General features: G+C 37.9%; 1 protein-coding gene across 3 annotated transcripts in view; it reads right to left on the bottom strand.

Annotated features, from left to right (window-relative positions):
- Positions 1–426: 426 nt before the first annotated feature.
- Positions 427–19,050, bottom strand: part of PARG (poly(ADP-ribose) glycohydrolase) — a 124,261-nt gene continuing 105,637 nt past the window's right edge. For all 3 annotated transcript variants that reach the window (XM_024209952.2, XM_024209960.2, XM_024209968.2), the window contains exons 14-18: positions 17,513–17,591; positions 16,581–16,689; positions 11,587–11,692; positions 4,947–5,075; positions 427–4,034 (exon numbers count right to left, since the gene is read on the bottom strand). In XM_024209952.2, coding sequence (XP_024065720.2) covers positions 3,874–4,034; positions 4,947–5,075; positions 11,587–11,692; positions 16,581–16,689; positions 17,513–17,591 — 584 coding nt within the window. In that variant the 3' untranslated portion in view covers positions 427–3,873. The remainder of the gene's footprint in view (positions 4,035–4,946; positions 5,076–11,586; positions 11,693–16,580; positions 16,690–17,512; positions 17,592–19,050) is intronic.

Genomic DNA, 19,050 nt, shown 5'->3' with positions numbered 1-19,050 from the left:
CACTCGTTTTAAAGCAATGTTGTGAATACCATAATACTGTTAATTGCTTGCCAATGGAAATTCAAGAATTTAATAGCCACCTGTAAGTGCACTTGCACACTAACACACACAGTTTATTCAGTTAGACGCCTATACAAAATCACTTAGCTCATCCTTGAAATGTATAGTAATCATCTTTTTAAAAAAATGTAGCAATTGTTCAACACTGCTTAGCAACAGCACACAACAGGCAAAGAAGGTTTAGCTGGACTACTCTTTGCTACAATTTAATTTAAGTCTGTTACACTACCTGGTAAATAGTTCTACATAGCCAATATTATACAACGTAAACATACTAGAAACCTCAACCCATCTCAAATTTACCTAACATGATACATCAAGATTGTAAATAATGAAGAGGACAAAGTTCTGATCATCAAATTTTTTTTTATATTTTATTCCTACAAAAATCATGTAAACATTAGCATCCAGAAAAATCAAAATATGATGCATCAACTGCAAGTTTAAGAATGTGTCAAGAATATTTCAGCAATCTGTAAATTAATATATTCAGCAATTGGTACACATAACTGGATAAAAGCACCTCCTGACTGAGGAATTTAGGTGTAAGCGCTGTAAAGTGAACAGAGGCACTCCGTCCCCCTAACCGGATTATAAGACCACACTCCAATCTAATAGACTGCCCACCATTGTTACATATTGATCATTCTATTTTGCAGCTAAAACACAGTATAAAACAATTGTTGGGGTAGGAAGTTTAATACTTCTGTTTATTTGAACATATGTAGCAAACACCCCTATAAGAATGAAGAGAATAGAGCATTCCACAAACAGGTTTCTAGAAGAGTAAAATTCCTAACTTCCCTGACTGCAACATTAGTCCATCAGCACTCTCCATTTCTCAATATTTTGAATTCAGCACCAGAAGCGCCTCTGGCTAGATAGCGTGCTCCAGAAAGTATGGATGATGCTGATTGGGTGGGAAAGAAATTAAGATGTAGAGTGAATATTACACTGACCTAAAATTATCCTTTTGGCTTTGATGGAACATCCTGGACAGTTTAGTTTTCTCTCAGATTAGAAAGATCCTGGGAATATAATGCTCTTAACAACTTCTTAACCATGTGCTATGTTACTTCAAATCTGTACAAGTAAATATAATCTTTATGCTGCACTCAACATTACATTGCAAGTGCCCTCACAGTATTCCCCTTCAAAGACCAAGTACATAAGGATACAGGAGATATTACTTCAAATTTTTCAGATGACTATATATAAATTAAATGAATTCTGTATCAACCGGTGAAAAAGCAGACAACAGTTTATTAACTACATTTTAAAAAAAATATGGAGGAACATACATTAAAGAACTGAGCTTGAATAGGTTGCTCTCTCTGCTCCACCATTATTTAATTCTCCAGGATTTAAAAAAAAAAAATCATCATAGATGTGATCACATGGATTGTCCTGGAAACATCTTATTCTCTGAATTGAATACACTATGGTACAGTCAGAAAATGAACTTGAGAAAATCATCCTATAGTTACAAATATTCTCCATTTTCATGGCTGAAGTAGACTTTCTTGTAATGACAAGACATTCATTTGGTAGAGTTTGATTTACAAAACTGATATTTTCCCCCCAAAGATGAACACAATGCTTGTTTTCATTAAGACTTATTTATTTAAAAAAGTGGGACGTTATGCCCAACTACAGGACTTGCTGCTATATTTTCTTCCAATTGTTTAGGCCAAATCCTGTTCACCTTTGCTATAAGTAGTAAAGTGAACAGGATTTGACATTTAGCTTCAATTTTCTGTACACATGTATGATCAGGTTGTGTTTATTATCAGCAATGCATTTGAAGTCAAATCCCAAAACATGATCCTTAGAACAAAATGCCTGGAATAAAAGTTCACTATGAGCATTAACATCTTATAGTCAGAATCTGAGCAATTCCTGGAACAGACACATTTCCTTTAGCTCTAAAGCCACAGGTATAAACAAAATAAAGGTGCTGAAATGCTATTCCAAGTCTCTTTATCAAGATTTCTTTTTCAATTTGCTCTTCAATGGATTTGGATGGACAGAAAATACAACAGTTGGAAACTGCAGGGTTAAATCACCTGTGTCATAATGTATTAAATTACAAGGAATGCTGATGTTTCCTATTTGAACTATTAGCATAACTGTGAAGATGTTTTTACAGAGCCTCTGCACTAATCTTTTTTCAAGTCCCAAATTCCCCACTAGTTCAGCTCCAACAGTAGGAGCAGCAGCAGGAGCTTTAATGTAGGCTGGACTCTGAACGTGCACCAGTATTTAAGCACCATGTTGTCTAAGCCCACTCAGAGGAGATCTACCAGACATCATGCTGAAAATGTTGGTGGCCAACAGTGCTTTATCTACTCTACAGCTTTCAGTATTACTAACACCTGTGGAGCTTAATTGGTAGCAGCAGCAGCAATAATGAGATTGGACAAAAAAAGCCTAATGGAGAGAAGGCCATACTTTCCAACTTGGGACTAAATTGCAGACTGCTTACCAGAGGCAAAACTTCCACTGAAATCAATAGAGTTTGGCCAGTATACATTCTTGGGATGTTATGCTACAGTTATGTTCCTGAAGCCTTGAAACTCATTCGTACATTTCTTTAATGTACAGCAGCAGTATGCATTTTGGACCCATGAAGATGGTAATAGCACAGTTTCTACACTACTTCCTATGACATACCCTCCATTGTTATCGCTTCCATACTTCAAAAGGCGCGCGTGCACACCCCTCCCCCCAACAGTTGCTGTTTTAATGGGGGGTTTTTTTGTTTTTTTTTTGTAGGATGGAAAGATTACTTGCCCACTGATGCCTAAGTAATTATCATATCCTCGTTTAATTTCTATTGTGTGCACATTTATACACACCTACGTGCGTATATCTGTATATATTCTAGGTAGGGGATCATTGATATGCTGTTGTAAATCTAACAAATAGCTGAATTCCAGCAATATTACAAATCACTGCAGCAAACCTTGAGTAATTTTAGATACATCATCAAGTTTAAGAACTTGTTCACTGTTTTATATAATACTTGGGTCCTACTATAGATTTTTAAGAATGTAAGTAAACGATCTGAACTTGTTCCCTCTGCTTTCTCTAGTTTTAATGTTGTTTCTTTTTTCCTTATAACTCAGCCCCTCTTTTCCCTTTCCCAGTCTAACTTCCTGTTATCCTGCTCTCCTCAGAGTGCCAACACCAGAAGAGTAGTTGTGAGTGCTGCTTTAATTTTTGCTTCCCCATAATCCTTGCAGTTTTTAAACTTTTACTTTTTATTTAAAACATATTTAAAATTGTGAAGTTTTTAAAGCTGCAGAAATTAAGAAGTGAAAATTAAAGGCAAAAAGTACCATGGCAGTTTCAGGGATGGACTGGAACTGTTAGAATTTCCAATAAAATGGATAATTACAGGCTTTCCTAACATCACGCCCATGAGTTACATGGCTGTGGGTTTACTAGTAATCACTTTATGTTGGAAATCGGTATATTTGATAGGTTCTCTTAAAGAGAGTTTTCACATAAACTGGTATTTGTTGATTCCAAAGGGTAACAAATATAGACCAAAATCTGCCGATGAACAAGAAGACATGCAAATAGGATTTACAAAACAATTCTTTATATATGTGGATGGATGGGGTTTACATTGTATAAACAGAAAATCTCACCTCTGAAAGTTTGGTTTTAGGTTAGGAGAGTTTATAGGATTACAAATGCAGTATTATATACATTGATATTAAGTTAAGCCAGTCCATATTTTACACCCAGCAATTCAAACAATATATTAGAAGGAAAGGAAAAAAATCCTCCTCATAAATTTTTATTTTAGTCATCAAAGCACAATCCTTTCTCATCTTCATCGGTGGAATCTGCATAGGATTCAAGGGTATTATATATGAAAGGGTAAAGCTTCACATCTGGTCCTGGAGTAGAACAGCTTCTGCATTCTTCATTATAATATCTGAGCAACAGCCTGTAAACATCCCCTTGAAAAGGAAAAGAAATAAAACCAATGCACGTTTCTAAAATTACTGCATCATACTATAAGTATGTATATATTCACAACCAACAACTGTGTACTGGGTACAGGCCAGAGGATCTGCATTTACATGGATTTCAATGGCAAGGAACATTGTTTAGGGGAAGTGAAGGGACAGCAGCTCTTATTTCAGTGTGTAGGCTGGAAGTGCAGACCAAGAGGGACTGTGCCATAACCTGTGGTTTGCGAGCTAGTTGAAAACAAGGGTTTGGGTCCCCCTCAACTTCTCAGTTCCTTGCACGAAATCCATTGCTTGCACAACTCCTTGCACAAAATTACCTGAGCTCTGAGCAAGGAGTGGTGAATTTCACAGTAACTGTATGTATATACACTTTATAATTTTAAACAACAAAACCATTACAGAATGGGTTATTTTTTCAACTGATTTGGAAAGACCTAAATTTAGAGTTCTGTTTCCCACAAAAAGTTAGAGACACTACTATCAGCAGGGCAATGAATGTAGCTTCTCCTGTACTGCGAGTCCCAATGACTTCAAATCTGGCTACTTAGGTGTATCAGGGCTTGTAGGATAGGGATCATAATACCATAACAGAATAGTACGAGGGACAAAAATGTGGGTCTTATTTTTTTAAAAAGACAGAAAAGCATTTCAAATTCTATTTAGAGCTCTGGCAGGCCTTTAGTTACCATAAATTAACTTATATGATGGCACATGTTTATTATCTACCACTTTTTCAGGAATAGCTTCTTGCATAGACCTGTAATGTTGAGGTTTCCTTTACTTAAATTCAGCACTTGTAGACACTAGGATCATAAATTTCTTACTGTTCAACTTTCACTGGAAATGGATTTATTCCTCTTCGTATTTCACAGGGGAGAGAGATTGTTTTATGCTTACCTACAGTTTGGCCCTTCTCAGTGAGAAAGGTGTGCATGCTGTAAATATCTCTCATCAGCTCAGCATCTCCAAATGTAAAATAAACCACATCTCGCCCAGCCTCCGCAGCTGCAAGGATTTGTATTAAGGCTGCAGCACATAAATAAATAAATAATAATAAAAAAGAGGTAAATATAGCATAAGACAATTTATTAAAGAAGTAGAGTAATTTGTGCTCTAAATTTAAGGTTGGGAGCTTTCACAACTAATAATCACACCATATAGTATTCTTCATCTGGAGATCTTAAAGCCCACTTTTTGTAAAATTGCAAGCATCATTCCACTTAAAACAAAATACAACCAGAAACTGAAGCTCAAAGCAGGTTTTTTCATATGGAAAATAGGGAAAATACTTCCTTCTGAAGAGTAAAATGTGTAAGTATTCATGTTAAGAAACCTTACTTAGCTAGTAGTGTGATAGGCACTTTACGTATTATTTAATCACATGTTTAGCTCAATCAGCCTACAATGTTCCAAAGGATGGATCTCTATCAACTGCTGAATCTATGGAGGGTTACCATTATTTCTTGTCTCTGGACATATAACTTGTCTGAATGCTAATCTTTCCATTAACAATGTCTGTCAGGGAGATTATCCACTCTATGCTCACCAGGTGGAAGGTGATGAAGAATTTTATGTTAAACAAAAATATGACATAGGGAATTGTCCTTGCATTCACACCTGGCAGGGCAAAGCACACTAGTAAGGTATTCATTGTTCAACTAGGAGGAGGAATCTTTCCCATTTTATTTAATACAGACAAATTTAACATAGTATGCTCTTTAATCAAAGGGCCCTTTTAAACCCAGAACTAAATTATTCATTACACTCATCACATACACGATCAATCTCAATTTGGGGATGATATTTTAATTTAAATACTTAACCAACAGCCTATGGATTTGGAAACACTTCAGTAGTTCTGTTTTATAAAGGGCCTAATGAACTAACCTGCATAGGAGAACTGAATCTAATGAATCTTCACATTTAGGCCAAACGAACTATGCAACTGCATGTTGCACTAGAAGCATGAGAAGGTACTCTGTAAACTGCTTTCCACCCGAGTTTTTACTTTTAATTGCTAAAAATCTGTAAATTTGACACTCATGAAAGCAAGGGACAAACAGTAGTGACTTCAGTCAGACTTCCCACCATGCAAGCCTTCCCTTTCCCTTCTCTCACCTCTACTAGGGCCTGATCCAATGTCCTTTGAAGCTAATGGAAAAAACCTCCCTTTGGTTTCTCACTTTATTTTTTTGAACAGATTTTTTCAGGTTAGAGAACTTTTTATAAAAACACTGATCTGGGTAGTTGAGAAGTACCTCATTAAATAACATACCCCATTAAAATACATTTTCATAACACTATGAAGGTACTGAACATTTAGCATTTATTTTAGTTATCTCAGACCTTGCTCTTCCCTTTTAACTGGAACATACTGGAAAACTGGGTAAGTATTTTAAAACAATCAGGAGAGAATTCCTTTCTATACAAGAAGCATCACTTCAGATTATTCCCCCCAAAGTAGCACAATGGAACCATGAATCCTAAGTGGAACCTTTTGGCAGTACTGCAATATAGGATTATGATTTTCTATTAGATTTTTCTAAAGAAAAAACTAAGTTGGCCTGGATAAATGTTCCAGTAGGAATCTACAGAATTAAGGGCAGATCTGCTTCATGGAACTATAGAAAAGAGTGTACAGGCCAAACAGCTCTTGTGCAAAGAAATGTAGAGGACATGGGAACAACGCTGATGACTATGGCTGTTAGACTGTAGTAAGTCAGAGATCCACAGGATAATTGTATGCATATCCTTAACCCTTTCCAGTGCATACAGTACATAAAATGAACAAAAGAAAATTAGAGAATGGAAGCATGCAAATCCTCTGTGAGAAAGAATCTCAGCATTATGTGCCACACTGTGCAGTTCAGAAAGATAAACAAACAAAGCCCACTTCACAATATTAAAGCAGAATTTTTTGAAGGAGACAAAAAAGGGGCATTTCTATGAACAGCCAATTCTGTGGTGACTTTAAATCAGTTATAGCCCCACCTCAGGCTGATCACGTTTGATACAAAGTAGAAATTAATCCAAATCAAAACCTTGCCTCCAAGCACCCCAATCTTTGGGAAGATTTAGATGTAGATCCAAACTTTGTAGCTCAGTTGTATCTCTAGCTGATAGACAGACCGATATTACCACATATGTGTACACAGCCAGATAAGCTCACCTTTTAAATATTCAAAATATCTATGCTCATAGCTTAAGATCACTGAAAAAAGTCACAAACAAGCTGAAATCTACTTCAAAAAGTCTTATTTAGCCAACATAGCATTCCTCTATTTATAATCGGGATAATTTTCTTTCTTTATACTGCAGTTTGTTGAGTTCTCAGGTCATTCACTGTGACCTTGATTCAGACTGTATTTTCAATACAATAGCTTTTCTTTAATGCGTGACACTCAATCATGCTGGAGTGTGATTAAGGCTTCTAGAACAAATGTACTATTTTGTTTTTAAAAAAATATAAAATAACCAAGTTGTCCTGAAACATCTGCAGAATCTCTTGGTAGAACATTTGGAGATGAAGACTATTTTCTTTTTTAATCATCTGTGAAAATGAATTCATATCTCAAACTTGAATCTTTGCATTTCTGAACACACATAAAAACACTGGTCAACACCAGATTAAAAAGGGTTATAAAAATACATATACAAAATATAGCCAAAAATGTCATATCAGTACACAAGTTCCTCATTTCTAAAGTTGCTTTCTCACTGCCATATATTGTCAGATTTAAGACAGCCTGTAAAGTCTATATCAGTTTCTTTTAGTTAATGAAAATTACAGATGACACTGATAATCTTACATGTATATAATTCCTTCCATCATGAAGGATCCTAAAGCTCTTTACAAACTTTAACCAATAGACTTTTCCCCACCACTAAAAACTCAGCTACTATTGGGATAAAACCATTCCCAAATTTCATAGTGCAAATAATGGTATATAACATTTTAGAACAAGAGGAGAAAATATCTTTTGCACTTGAAATCATATAGGGAATTTGCCCAGGCAGAATGTAATAAGTAGTTTGAATTTGGCCAGGAATTACCACTTCAATTCTCAAGAAGAAAATCATGGGATTTTAAATGACCAGAAGTTGGTCAAGTTCTTAGTTTTGCCCCATTTTTTATTCAAAAAGGCTGTTTTAACCCTTCAAGTATCATATCAGCACTGACTCAGGGGGGAAAAAAAACGTCACATACTGAATCATAATACCTCTTGTGCATCACCTAGCTGTTCCCTAATTCTACCAACCAAGTACTGACACAGCCAAACCCTGGTTAGAGCCTGATCCAACTCTAATTGATGTCTTTCCACCAATTTCAGTGGATCAGCCCCGAAGTTTATAATATCTGATGGAAGCACAGCATAAGATTAGAGCAGCGGTTCTTAAACCGTGGGTCAGGACCACAAGTGGGTCACGACTCCCTTTGAATGGGGTTGCCAGGGCTGGCTTAGACTTGCTGGGGCCCGGGGCCGAAGCCAAAGCCTGAGGGCTTCAGCCCTGGGTGGCAGGACTCAGGTTGCAGGCCCTCTGCCAGGGGCTGAAGCCCTTGAGCTTCAGCTTTGCCCCCCCCCCCCCCCCCGGGGGGGGGGGGCCGGGGTTTGCCCCCCCCCCCCCCCGGGCAGTGGGGCTTGGGTGGGCTCAGGTTGTGAGGGTGGTGAAGTAATTTTTGTTGTCAGAAGGAGGTCGCGGTGCAGATTGGAAGATACATGTGTATATTCTGATCTATATTCTCAACACAGTAGCAGCAGCAAAACTTGTTTTCAAGTGGTACTAAATTGAGAATCTCAGCTCTGAAAAAACATAGATGGACACAGAAAGTAAGGCAAATTCCACCAGTAGGTAGAGAAAGTGGCTAGTTTTCTCTTGCCAGACTAGAGATAATTATAGCACTTGGTTTACTGGAGATCAGGTTATAAACATTTTCTAACATCAAAAGGCCACAACATTAGTGAACAAAAGCCAAATAAAATTAAACTTCTGTGCATATACTGTAACTGAAGAAAAGCTTATTTATGCTTCATAACATAATTTATATTTGTTTAAACACACACACTTATAATTCTGCCATGCCCTTATATTCTCACTCTCTCTGATGTCCTCCTCTAATTTTCATCTACTAAAACACTGGATTTTTTTTTTTTTAGGTAATGCTTCTCTCCTGGGACAGTCCTGCTTAGCCATCCCCAGACTGGACCTCTGCATGACTAGAAGAAAGGTATTTTCAATAAAGGACCATCAATTGTAAAGTTCATGTCCACTGTTGGTCCAATCATGCCTTAGTCAAGCAATCATTATTTCTAGCAGAAACCCATACATTTTGGGATTACACTGGGATATTGCATTTCAGACTAAAAAGAGCTCTTATTCAAATTAAAACATTTATTAAAACTCCCTAACTTGAACTGTCCATCAAAGATGATCACAGATTGCAGCAGATTTGGCTCTTTGTATTGATGGCCTGAACCTGGTAATCTATTTTATTTAATGGAAAACAAAAAACAGTTGTCACGAAATCAATGAGCACGGAGTGAAAAATAGGCTCTCGCTGAGTAACACACATTTGGAAAGAAAACTAATGAAGCTGGCAGCCTGAAGATCATGATGCTTACATTTAGTTTCTAACATAACCACTTAAATATTCACTAGGCCATAGTTATAAAACTAACTTTTGAAAATATTTTTTCACCCCAAACACCTGACAATAAGCAGCAAAATATGCCAATTTCTGTTTAGATTTAAATTATGTTAAATTATAACTATGCAGAACTAGATTTGGGGATTTACTAATCCAGAATCCAAACGAGTGCTTGATTTGCAGGTACCCACAAAGGGGGAAGCAGTCCCAAATTAATCCAGGACTTTGGGGTCTGCTACAGGCTGAGTGCCTTGATTAAGGGCAGTGCAAGAGAAATTGAGGGATTTGGTTGCAAGGAAGGAGAAATTTAAGAGACTGCAGGTCCCAAGAATACACGTTGCCTTTTAGGAAGGCAGAGATCAGGAGGCATTTATAGAGGCTTCAAAGGAAGCTATGTTTCCTGTCCTTTTTTGAAGATATCAAATACGTTGCACTGGCAATTGGTACCCTGTGATGAGGCAGAACCGCCCCGCACCAGCCCCAGCAGCGTCAGGCTGGTAGCACTGACAGTGGAAGTCCCGCCCCGTCCGTACTGAGCATGCTCCAAGTGCTCTGGGAGTATAAAAGGAGGGAGCCCAGCTTAGTCTGGGCTGGCAGCCGCAGGGGAAGGACCTGACTGGGAAGCGGGGAGGCGATTGACCTGGAGGCCCGCAGGGAACCTAGAGACTCGTGGGAGACCTCAATGCTCAAGCCGGTAGGAAGCGACCCGGGGGTGGGGTGACGGACTGGTACCTTGCCCCTGGCAAGCGTCAGCGTGTTTTGGCAGGGGAACCCCCTCTCCCCCCCCCCACCCCTCCAGCTGTGCCAGGGGCAAGGTCCTATGCTGCAGTTAGGGCCGGAGGCTGGGACCCGATGGAGTGGGAGGGACTCTGGCCAATAGGCCATACTACCCTGCAACCCAGGGTGACCCCAGAGACTCTGGCCACTAGGCCGCATAGCCCTGCACCCAGGGGCAATTCTATGGACTCTGGCCACTAGGCCGCATAGCCCTGCACCCAGGGGCGAGTCTATGGACTCTGGCCAACAGGCCGTATTGCCCAGTAACCAAAGGCACATACCCTCAAAGTGGTAGGGGAGAAAATGGGTCATAAGTTCTCCTAGAATGCAACTCATTCTTATCAGCCAACGATCTCCAATATCATACTTAACATTGTACATCTTCAGAGTGCTATACAGACATTAACCCTCGTGTGGGGTAGATGGGCAGGTATCAACCCTGTTTTGCTCAGATTAGGAGTTTGCTTAAGGCAGGGGCCACTAATGCTTTTCCTGTAAAAATCGGTGCAAACATACACTGGATAAGCAAGAAAAGAATGAGAATAACTTGTAACAGATGGAAGAAACTGAGGGCGAGGCAAACTGTGCTTGCAAATAACTGCAGGCACTATTTTGCAACCAAAATTATTTGCACCTGCATTTTAGGTCATTTAGGTATCTAAGCACTGTAGCTGCTTTGTGAGTACAACTAGGTAATTAAGACAGCTTTGTGGGCCCATAAATAAAGGTCCACTTAAGATCGGGCTCAAAGTTTGGCCCAGAGAGGTTTGGCCCAAAGCCACAGAGTGTGCCAGTGGTAGCAACGATTTAAAACTCAAATTCTTGGCTCCCACTCCCATGCTCATTCCATTTGACCTTTCCTGTCAAAATAGAATTATACCCTCCTCCCACTATAATGTGCAAAATACATGAATTTAAGATGGTTAGTACTACTCCAGCCCTTGGCTAGCAGCGGTTTGCTATGAAAACTCATTTCAATTTTCGGGACTTTTAAAGAGGGAGGAATAAAAACTTATTTCCTTCTAAACCAAAGTGTACAAGCACCTAAAACAGAAAACTTACTCCAACTTGACATTTGATTCATTCTGTCCTTAAAACATTGCTATTATTTACCTTTCAATCTGGAATCGCCACCAAAGGCACCACATCCCCAGTTTCCTGTGGCTACTGCTGAAAGATGCTGAGGGGGAACAGCAGGTCGAGCGAAGCCACAGTATGCCTGCAGGCAGACACAAGGCACATCACAGGAGGTTTTTGACAGTAGTTCTGATGCTATATTCTTAAGCTTAGATAACAGTAATCTGCATTTTTATTCTACTGTTTTCTGGTAACCTAAAATTCAATATATCTTCAGGCTGGCTTAAAAGTGAAAGTTAACACACTAGTTTGTTGGCAAATGAGCAACGATAGGCAATGGAAACATTTTAAAGTGAAAATTAGATAGGAAAACAAAATCCTAGTTATTTCCCCAGCACTAATGAGGAGCAGGGAATCCCTCATGCCCTAGGTAAAATTCCAAGAATATCTGTAAAACAACACTTTAGATATTTAAACTTAATGTGTACTCTGTATTTAGTGAAAGCTCACTTGGTCCACTTGAAACCTTTCCGGTGAAATAGCCACACTATGCTACAATTTAGCAAAGAAAGAGGATACTTGTACTCAGTTGAAACTGGAGGGCCTATTTAGGTAAATGGAAAATAATTTCTTAAACGGAATGTGGCTGAGACACTGGGATTAACCCTACTTGTATGGAAAATGCCATGGACTCTTTAAATTACCATACTGGTCAGGGCCTAGTTTTCGTGTCTCATCTGAAAGCAGTACAGTACTAGTACACGCCATGCTGGGGCTTCAGTTCAATATCTACTCAGAGGGAAGAGTACCACCTCCCAAACTATTATGCAGGTTCCTTAGAGGGCTTCCATCCAAGCACAGGTATTTGTAGTTTTTTTGCATAATCCCCTTTATCCTATGCAACGCCTGCTGCCCTAGGCCCTGCATAATTGTCACCTTTCAAGGATAAGGAAGTATTTCATTTCTGGTTTTCACAAAACTAAAGGTTAGATTAGCTATAGGTTTAAAATGGTAGAATCCTTTCTTACTATGCCTCTCTCATATACCAGTACTGTAAAGTTAATACAAATTCTGTCCTTTTTATTTTTTAAGGTTTTTGTTTGTTTGGGTCTTTTGACCACCCAATTGTTTCTCATAAAGGTGTAAAATCTCTTCTCATCAGAATTTAGAGAGCATGACCAAAAAAGGACCAACTTGTGATTTGCCAGCTCCATAGCAATCGAAGACAAAAGAAACTCATCTGAGCCAAGGAAACAGAATGACCTTACAAGAAAAGGAGACAAATTTTCCCAGCACTAAATTAAATGTAATGAAGCATTTTTGTGATTGCTTGTGAAGTGAAAACTTGAAAAGCCTATCACTGATCCACACATGGAATATTATGAGACCATTACAGTAGGTTAAACCACTATGTAACAGCAGGACTAATTTGTCCCATGTTCTTTAAAGCCCTGAAACTGAAAATAAAATACACAAAGCCATCTTAAAATACAGGTCTTATATAATATTAAGTGAGGGAAAGAGGGGAAAAACCTGACAGTCACTCACAAATCTTGGATAAAATTAAGATGCGCCTACAAAAGACCCAAGGGAGAAAAAGGGCAAATCTCTCCATGAAATTTTTACAAAGGTATAAAATTTATTGAACACATTGTCTGGTACGGATTAGTAAACCTGGTTTTTTCGCCCCCAAGTAGTCTGTAAATTCTGACAGATATTAGTTATGATTTGGCAGTACACCATTATTCAAAGTTTACAACAGAGAGCTTACACAACAGTTCACAAATTACCTGTTCCATCAGATGCATGTGGCTTTTTAAAGTCTCTCTCAAGTCAGAAATATTGGTGTGCTCAATGACTGGAGTAGGTTTGTGAAAAATGACAGCACCTAGCAAACTATTACACAGCTGTGTGGAAAATAAATCTCCCCAGCTGAAAGAACTGGATCTGGATTGGAACAAGACAGCCATTTTGTTTCTGTGTTTGTTTGTTTATTTGCGGGAAGGAGTGGGACATGTATTTTTGAAGTACACAGAGAGAATACACGGAGAACATAGAAACTGCCTTTATATTCTCTCTCACTCTCCTATCTAACAACAGATTGAAGCGCTCCAGAAGTAGCAAACTGAGTGCCTGGAGTACCTTTCATTGCTCCACAATGACCCTTATAGCCAATATAAGAGGGAACTGTCTTGGTCATAAAATATCTCAAATTTCTAAACAATGATAAGTGATGCTCTGCTGGAAATTAAAAAGATCAAGTTGCATCTTGATAATTAAGCTATAAAGTATCACCAGGAATAGACTATTATTAACTAGCACTATTCTCAAGGGAATCATGATGATAATGCAGTAGCCCTGTGTACTATCTTACTATTACATTTCTTACATTGTGTATTTGCAAATCTTAATATTGAAATCAGGCACAATGGATGCATTAGAATTCTAAACAGCTGATCTCGGACAACATTAATCAGTTTTTTTCAGGGATGGGTTAAACCAGGTGTACAGCCAGTTATATTATAGTTATCTTAAGTTTGGTTAAAAAATAATATATTTGCTTTATAGTTTGTGGCTAGTAAGCAGAAAAAGACCCTAATCAGCAAATAAAGGAAGGCTGTGAGAATAATTAGTAGTAGTAGTTGTAGTGTAGGAAGGATGTATGGTTCAAAAATAACTAATAAGCTGCAGTAGCAAGAAAAATTGCCTTAAAACCTTTCCTCTTCAAAAGAAACAAGCACAAACCTTCCCATTGTTCTGCTGGTAAGCAAGGAGATGGGAGTATACAAGAAAGGAAGGAAAAAAGGAAGGATAAATTGCTTCAAACTGGGCTTTTGCTACAGCTACCAAGTTAGCTGATGGGTATAAAGAGAGCCATGAATCTGAAAGTTCTTTGTCAGACCCTACCTGATCATTCTGGAGCACACTAGGATGAGACGGTTTTCCCTAGGTCTGACCTGTTTTTAAATATACTGATCGCATGCTTATGAATAATTTGTTACTGTATTGGTGTAGTGACTGCTTATCTTTAGGCTGTTAGGCATGTTTTGAGCAATTGTATAAATACCATTTGTCCTTTGGACTTAATAAAGAAATTTATGGTTGAATTAGTGTTTGGTGATCTCCCATATTAATATTAATTTCAAATAATATGAATAATTCCAACACCATGAGTAGGTGTCAGTCCCAACAAACTGCCTCTTGGGAAAACTGACTGACAACTAACATCTGGTCCCACCGAGATAAGTGCAGCTTAAAAAGGAGATACAATACCAACTTTTAAGATAGGCTCCTTTTAAAAGATAAAACCACTCCATTAAATGTCTCTCTCAATTATTTCCTAATGCTTAATAACAGAATAGAAGTATAACAGAACTGCAGGAGTCAATGGATACTGATCCCTATCCTATGATGGGGTGCCATTCTTGTATAAACAGATATTTGATGGCCTAAATAAATGGTCTAATTAATTAAATCATAATACATTTTAGATAAGAAGAAATTGTAACACTTATTGTTTGTTTCCACACCACACCAAAAATTAACTCTCTTTTAGATAAACGGACTGAAAACCAATGTAGACAATACTCTAGCAATATGTTATCTTCAGAAGGCATGGTGATTTCTAGTATGATTTAGTATAGAATTCCTCCTTACATTTGAGTTTACCTTACTTAATGGAATGTAAAATCTATTTCACTCAGCAGTTGGCTTAGCATTTTCTTCAGATATGATTAACCTGTTCATGTTGAACTACCGCTGCCTAACAGGAGTTCTAAACAGAAGAAAATGCATGCATTTATCCTAATATATGAAAGGATTTGCATCTATTAATATGATTGATAAGTGTAGTCTGATCTCAAATGCACTGGGGTGGGCGATTTAGTTTTCCAATTAAACTGTCACTGAAGTTTACTAAATTCATTTACTGTCTTTTTCAGGGCTTATTTCATTACCATCAGTGATGGAATGATGTGATGTATGTTACTTTATACAGGAAACACAGGTTTTTAAACTAAAATTAGTCTTGATTTTTTGGAAAAATTACCTTAAAAGTGGTATTTCCTTTTCAGTTGGAAGATTAATGAAAAGCTTCCTATACTTGCTTGAATTTACTTACATATCCACAATAGGACCTGATCCTGAAAGGTGCTGAATGCTTCAATTCCCACTGAAGTAAAATGGAAACTGAGGTTTCCCAGTACCTTTCACAGTAGGGCCTATACAGTACATATGTAAACCTGCTAAAGATTAATTACAAGGCATAGAAATTAATGAAAAACCTGCCATGTTTATTTAAAAAAAAAAAAAAGAGTTGCAGCTAAAGATACCTGTAGCAGGAAAGGTATACCAATAATGTAGAGTATCATCAGAATTCAATGTTTACTTCGTTTCTAGATGGGGCTAGGATCTGATCCATAATAAAGCAAGAGACTTCCCTCTCCAGTGTTTGATTGAAAATAGAAACTTAAGTTGGATACTCATTTAGAAGAGAAAAAAATTAGTCCAGAATTTGGTCATGAATTAGAAACTGCGGGCAGGGGTGGGGGAGGCGGGGGAAGAGAAGGAAACAATATCAGTATTGTTAACCATCAATCTATAGAAATATGAGGTACTGTACTTTTTTTGTGTTGTTTCTTTAAAATCATAGGGTAGACTAGATTCATTACAGCTAACCAATCTTAAATATAAATTGCAGGAAATATTGGTAGTGGTAACTTTTTAGTTCTGGCCTTAGAATTTTTGAAAAAACATTATTGGGAAGATTTGGACAGACCTATTAGTTTCCATTTAGAAAATTAAAAAATGTATGCCAAGACAGAAACCATTTTCCAACAAGCATTCTATCTGGCATGCTTAAACTTTAATCTTACTATTGCAAAATATGAAGGATACCTATTATGAAACGATACTGCAATTAAACAAGATGTCCCCTTCAAAGGAGTTGCTGATGCTGCAAGAACTATGGGAAAGCATAACTCCAACATTAATAAAATGGCTGTAAATAATGGGCCTTAGAAGTTACTGGCCTTGTTGAGTTCTCTTCTAATTTTCTCAGGAACAAACTGATCAAGAAAACGTCTGAAGTGAAATGCATCGATAGCAACAATTTCAGTGCAGCGCCTCTGCCATTCATCCCTATATTGGGAAAAGGAGGACAGCAAAATTTTGTGTAGTCAATAATATATCGTCAAAGAAACAATTCCAAGAATTGAAGTGTGACTCAAAGCTTTATAACTCATTCAGCAGGTTAACTCTTTCAGTAAGCTAAGCTACAATTACCTGTTCTGAAATGCAAACATGGCAGAGATAATAGCACCACCTTACCTCACACTGATGTGAAAATACATTTATTATGTCTGTGAAGCACTGATATCATGGTGATGAAGGCCATAAAAAAGCCCCTTCAATGTGTTACAGATATTTTTGTACTGCAGACTCATAACTACACTGCAGACGTTATGAGAGTATAAAATGAAGTCATAGGTAGCTGTGGCTTTTGGCACCTAACAAGGTAATGCTCAGCAGTGAAACAGTAAAATAAACTGTCATCTGATTTCAGAGTTAGCACCTTTTCTGAATAGATGCAATTTATGCCTCTCAGAACTACTGTTGCAAGCTGTACAGGCTAAGGAAGACAATACTGTTACAGTTTGCACTTGGTTCCTCTTTGAAAGGTTTTCTTTGGAACCATAACAGCTTTAAATTAATGAATAATTAGTTTATTACCTTAAACTATCCTGTTGCCATAAAATATATGGGCCTTATCTATAACAAAGCACCTACATGTTTTCTAGCAGTTTTTAAAAACCCAATTGGTCAGATCTGTAAAAGAGAAGCTAAAAAGTACCCGAGAGCCGCAGTTCAACATTCGTGATTATTTCTGAAAAAAGAGTAAGGAAACTAAGGCTAAACTTTAATGGTAAAAATGATCTCAGCTACTCAACAGTGAATGCATTACCTTGGGGTATCATCTTCATGGCTTCTCGCCCATCGGTATGTTTCTGCATAGCCTGTATAGTCACTGTATTGCTCAGTACCTGAAATAAATCATTTGTCATGTTACACACGCAATTTGCAGATGTTTCTCTTCTTAATACATCACCTCCTCCAAGGAGTCTTCACTCCTCTGAATATATCTGCAACTTATGTTAACACTAATGGGAGCTACATATGAACATTATGAGGCAAACCAAACCCTATGTAATCAATATGAGTCTCTTTTCCATAGGGGGTAGTAAGTGTCCAACACAGGCAGTCACAACTGCAAGTCTCTTTTACCTGTGTCCACAAGTCCTAACATACATTTAACTACCTGCAGTTCTCAACCTCCCCAGTCCAGAGTGAAATTCAACAGGAAAGACACCAGGCTGATGGCTAAGGATGCAGATCTTGGGAGTAGCAAGTTATTTTTTGGGGGGTGGGGGGAAAGAATGGAAGGACACGAGTTAATCCAACACAGAATTTTTCCAATAAACTATTTTTCCTTCACGTTTTTACTGGTAAATGTCTATTTAACAAAGAGATCAGATGCCTTACTGACAGGGTTTTTTTTGTTTGAGACACAAATAAAGAAAATTAGCTTGCAAAATTTAGTAGAGAGAAAAGACTGAGAAAAGCGTCTGGTTAGCATCACTGTAATGCACTGACAGCGTTATTATAAGGAAGGGAGCTGTCATGCTTGATCAACACAGAAGACCAAAATAAGGGAGCATCATCTCTGTCACTTTTCTCTGTGATGGGCACAGAATAGTTAACTATTCTTTCATACGAGCAAGAATATTTTCCCTAATTTTAATAATCGGACAATGATTTCTAATCTATATTGTTCAAAAGATCAGAAAGTCCATGTCAAACTTTTCTTTTATATATATATATTATATATAAAAACAAGGTTTGACATATTAGAACCCATTAATATATAGTTCAACTCCTTAACATGACATGAATTATTAATTCATTTAGACCAGGACCTACATGGGCAGTAGGTTCACAGGTACATAGACATTGAAACAAGTTGACTCGCATACATATTACAATGACAATAAAATACTCCACTATTCAGAATACGTATTAAGCACCATTCACTGAAAGACTAGAATATACCCCTAATGAAGGAAACATAATAAGAGGAGGAAAATGAGATCTTAGGCCTGGTCTACACTGGGGTGGGGGGGAAATCAACCTAAGATACGCAACTTCAGCTACGAGAATAGCGTAGCTGCAGTCGACATATCTTAGTTCGACTTACCTCGCGTCCTCACGGTGCAGGGTCGATTGCCGCGGCTCCCCTGTCGACTTTGCTTCTGCCTCTGGCCGAGCTGGAGTTCAGCAGTCGACAGGAGAGCGATCGGGGATTGATTTATCGTGTCTACACTATACGCGATAAATCGATCGCTACCCAGTGGGTAGTGTAGACATACCCTCAGAGAGAAGTACATTTTCACAGGGCAACATACATTTCTCTGAAAGAAAGTCTAGAAAATGCATGAGGGTGTA

This window comes from Terrapene carolina, unplaced genomic scaffold, assembly GCF_002925995.2.
Source record: "Terrapene carolina triunguis isolate 2854851 unplaced genomic scaffold, T_m_triunguis-2.0 Scaffold146, whole genome shotgun sequence".
Lineage (NCBI taxonomy): Eukaryota > Metazoa > Chordata > Testudines > Emydidae > Terrapene > Terrapene triunguis.
Note: the sequence above shows the minus strand (reverse complement) of the source record. Positions and strands in the feature narration are given on the sequence as shown.